The 2580-nt window shown below is 37.9% G+C and overlaps 1 protein-coding gene across 1 annotated transcript; it reads left to right on the top strand.

Annotated features, from left to right (window-relative positions):
* The first annotated feature begins 1394 nt into the window (after window positions 1-1394).
* Window positions 1395-2324, top strand: LOC102837824 (olfactory receptor 7E24-like). Its single transcript, XM_006877370.1, has one exon. It carries the CDS (start codon window positions 1395-1397, stop codon window positions 2322-2324), a length of 930 nt encoding a protein of 309 aa, XP_006877432.1.
* Window positions 2325-2580: the final 256 nt, after the last annotated feature.

Here is a 2580-nt window from a genome sequence, read left to right as displayed (position 1 = left end):
GGTTGTTTTCTTTACATGGAGGTGTGTTCCATACTGAAGACTATGGTCTTCAATCTTCATCAGTATTTTAATCCTCTTTGCTTTCACCAGGCAAGGTTGTATCATCTGCATATCACCAATTGATAATGAGTGTTCCTCCCATCCTGATGCCAGATTCTTCTTCAGATAATTCAGTTTCTCAGATTATTTAATCAGCATACAGGTTGCTTAAATATGGTGAAAGAATAAAACCTGGGTGCCCATCTTCCTGGTTTAAGACCATTCAGTATCCACTTGTTTGGTTCTAATGGCTGTATCTTGTTCTATGCACAGGAACCTCATGTGAACAACTAAGCATTTTGGAAAACCCATTCTTCATATTGCTATCCAGAGTTTGTTATGATCCGTATAGAAAAAAGTCTTTGCATAGACAATACACAAATAAACATCTTTCTGGTCTATTTTCTGCTTTCAGCCATGATCCATCCAACACCAGTGATGATTTATCTAGTTCCATATCCTATTCTGAATTTTGCTTGAATATATGGCAGTTGATTGCTGATGTACTTTTTCAAGCATTTTAGGAATAATTACTGCAAAATTGTACTTTCATATACTGTTAATGATATTGTTCAATGATTTTTACATTCCATTGGGTGACTTTTCTTGGGAATTGGCAAAACAATGGATCTTTTCCAAATGGCTGGCCAGGTAACTAACCTCCAAATTTCTTGGCATAGGTATATATGAGCACCTCCAAAGAATCACTAAACCACTTCTACAGATTTTTCATCTTAAAATGTCCATTCAATCCTAATACACTTTAACTCAGTGTCTCTAAATTGGGTTGTACAAAAAAAGAAAGAAAGAGAGGGAAGGAGGGAGATAGAGACAGAGGGAGAAGAAAGAAAGAAAGAAAGAAAGAAAGAGAGAGAGAGAGAGAGAGAGAGAGAGAGAGAGAGAGAGAGAGAGAGAGAGAGAGAGAGGGAGAGAGAGAGAAAGAAAGAAAGAAAGAAAGAAAGAAAGAGAGAGAGAGAGAGAGAAAGAAAGAAAGAAAGAAAGAAAGAAAGAAAGAAAGAAAGAAAGAAAGAAAAAGAAAGAAAGAAAAGAAAGGAAGGAAGAAAGAAAGAAAGAAAGAAGGAAGGAAAGAAGGAAGGAAGGAAGGAAGGAAAGAAGGAAGGAAGGAAGGAAGGAAAGAAAGATAGCACAGAGTAGTGGTTTTGAGTAGTATAGTGCTTGGGTTTGCTAAAATTGAAAACGTATTGCTGAAATTACTGTAGTATTAGATACTCAAGTGTGAACACTTGCCAATTTGCATGTTTTACTTATGAATTTGTTTATTTTAACACCTGTTCACTTGTTTCCTTTAATCCTTGTTTTGTTTTGCTTTGTTTACCGAAAACTATCTTAGGCACATGGAGTCACGGAATCTAACAGGCGTCTCACAATTCTTCCTCCTGGGCCTTTCTGAGGATCCAGAACTGCAACCCTTCCTCTTTGAGCTGTTCCTGTCCATATACCTGATCACAGTGTGTGGGAACTTGCTCATCATCTTGGCTGTCAGCTCTGATCCCCGTCTCCACACCCCAATGTATTTCTTCCTTTCCAACCTGTCCTTGTCTGACATTGGTTTCATCTCCACCACAGTCCCAAACATGCTGATCAACATCTACAAACAGACCAAATCCATAACCTATGAGGGCTGTCTGATACAAGCATCCTTTACTTATTTCTTTGCATGTCTTGACAGTATACTCCTCACTGTGATGGCTTATGACAGGCTAGTGGCCATCTGTCAACCCCTTCACTACACAATTATAATGAACCTCCGATTCTGTGGCTTGCTAGTTTTGGTATCTATTCTTATCAGCATTCTGGACTCCCAGATGAACCTTTCCATAGTGTCACAACTTATCTTCTGCTCAGATGTGGAAATCCTTAGTTTTTTCTGTGACCCTCCACAACTCTTCAACTTTGCCTGTTCTGACACTTACATCTATACCATACTAATGTATTTTATTGGTTCCATCTTTGGTGGTGCTCCAGTCTCTGGGATCCTTTATTCTTATATTCGAATTATTTCCTCCATTCTGAGAGTCTCCTCTTCAGGTGGGAGATATAAAGCCTTTTCCACCTGTGGCTCTCACCTGTCAGTTTTTTGTTTATTTTATGGAACAGGAATTGGGGTATACTTTAGTTCATCTATCTCATCTTCTTCCATGAAGGATGCAGTAGCCTCAGTGATGTACACTGTGGTTACACCCATGTTGAATCCCTTCATCTACAGCTTAAGGAACAAGGACATAAAGAGAGCCTTAAGAAGGCTTTTCAGTAGAAAAACCTAATCTCAACCCTTGTGTCATATTCACTGGCATATGGGAAGAAAAAGATGGCAAGACCTAATATCTGCAATCAGAAATCTTGCCTGTTTGGTTTCATAATTTTTTTTCATAATTTTTGTAGCTCTCATAGGTTCAATATTGAGTTTTCATACCTGAACAAAGTTTGCTTTATCACATCTTTACTGTGATATTGATATTATTCTGAGATCTATCAATTTTCAGTATCAAATTTTATGTTACCTTTTGTAGGTTCTCATCT

The sequence above is a fragment of the Chrysochloris asiatica genome, unplaced genomic scaffold, assembly GCF_000296735.1.
Source record: "Chrysochloris asiatica unplaced genomic scaffold, ChrAsi1.0 scaffold00491, whole genome shotgun sequence".
Classification (NCBI taxonomy): domain Eukaryota; kingdom Metazoa; phylum Chordata; class Mammalia; order Afrosoricida; family Chrysochloridae; genus Chrysochloris; species Chrysochloris asiatica.
This window is presented reverse-complemented; position numbering and strand designations above follow the sequence as displayed.

Excerpts from the sequence above, each read along its gene's own strand:
- LOC102837824 (XM_006877370.1), top strand. The coding sequence starts at position 1,395 with ATGGAGTCACGGAATCTAACAGGCGTCTCACAATTCTTCCTCCTGGGC.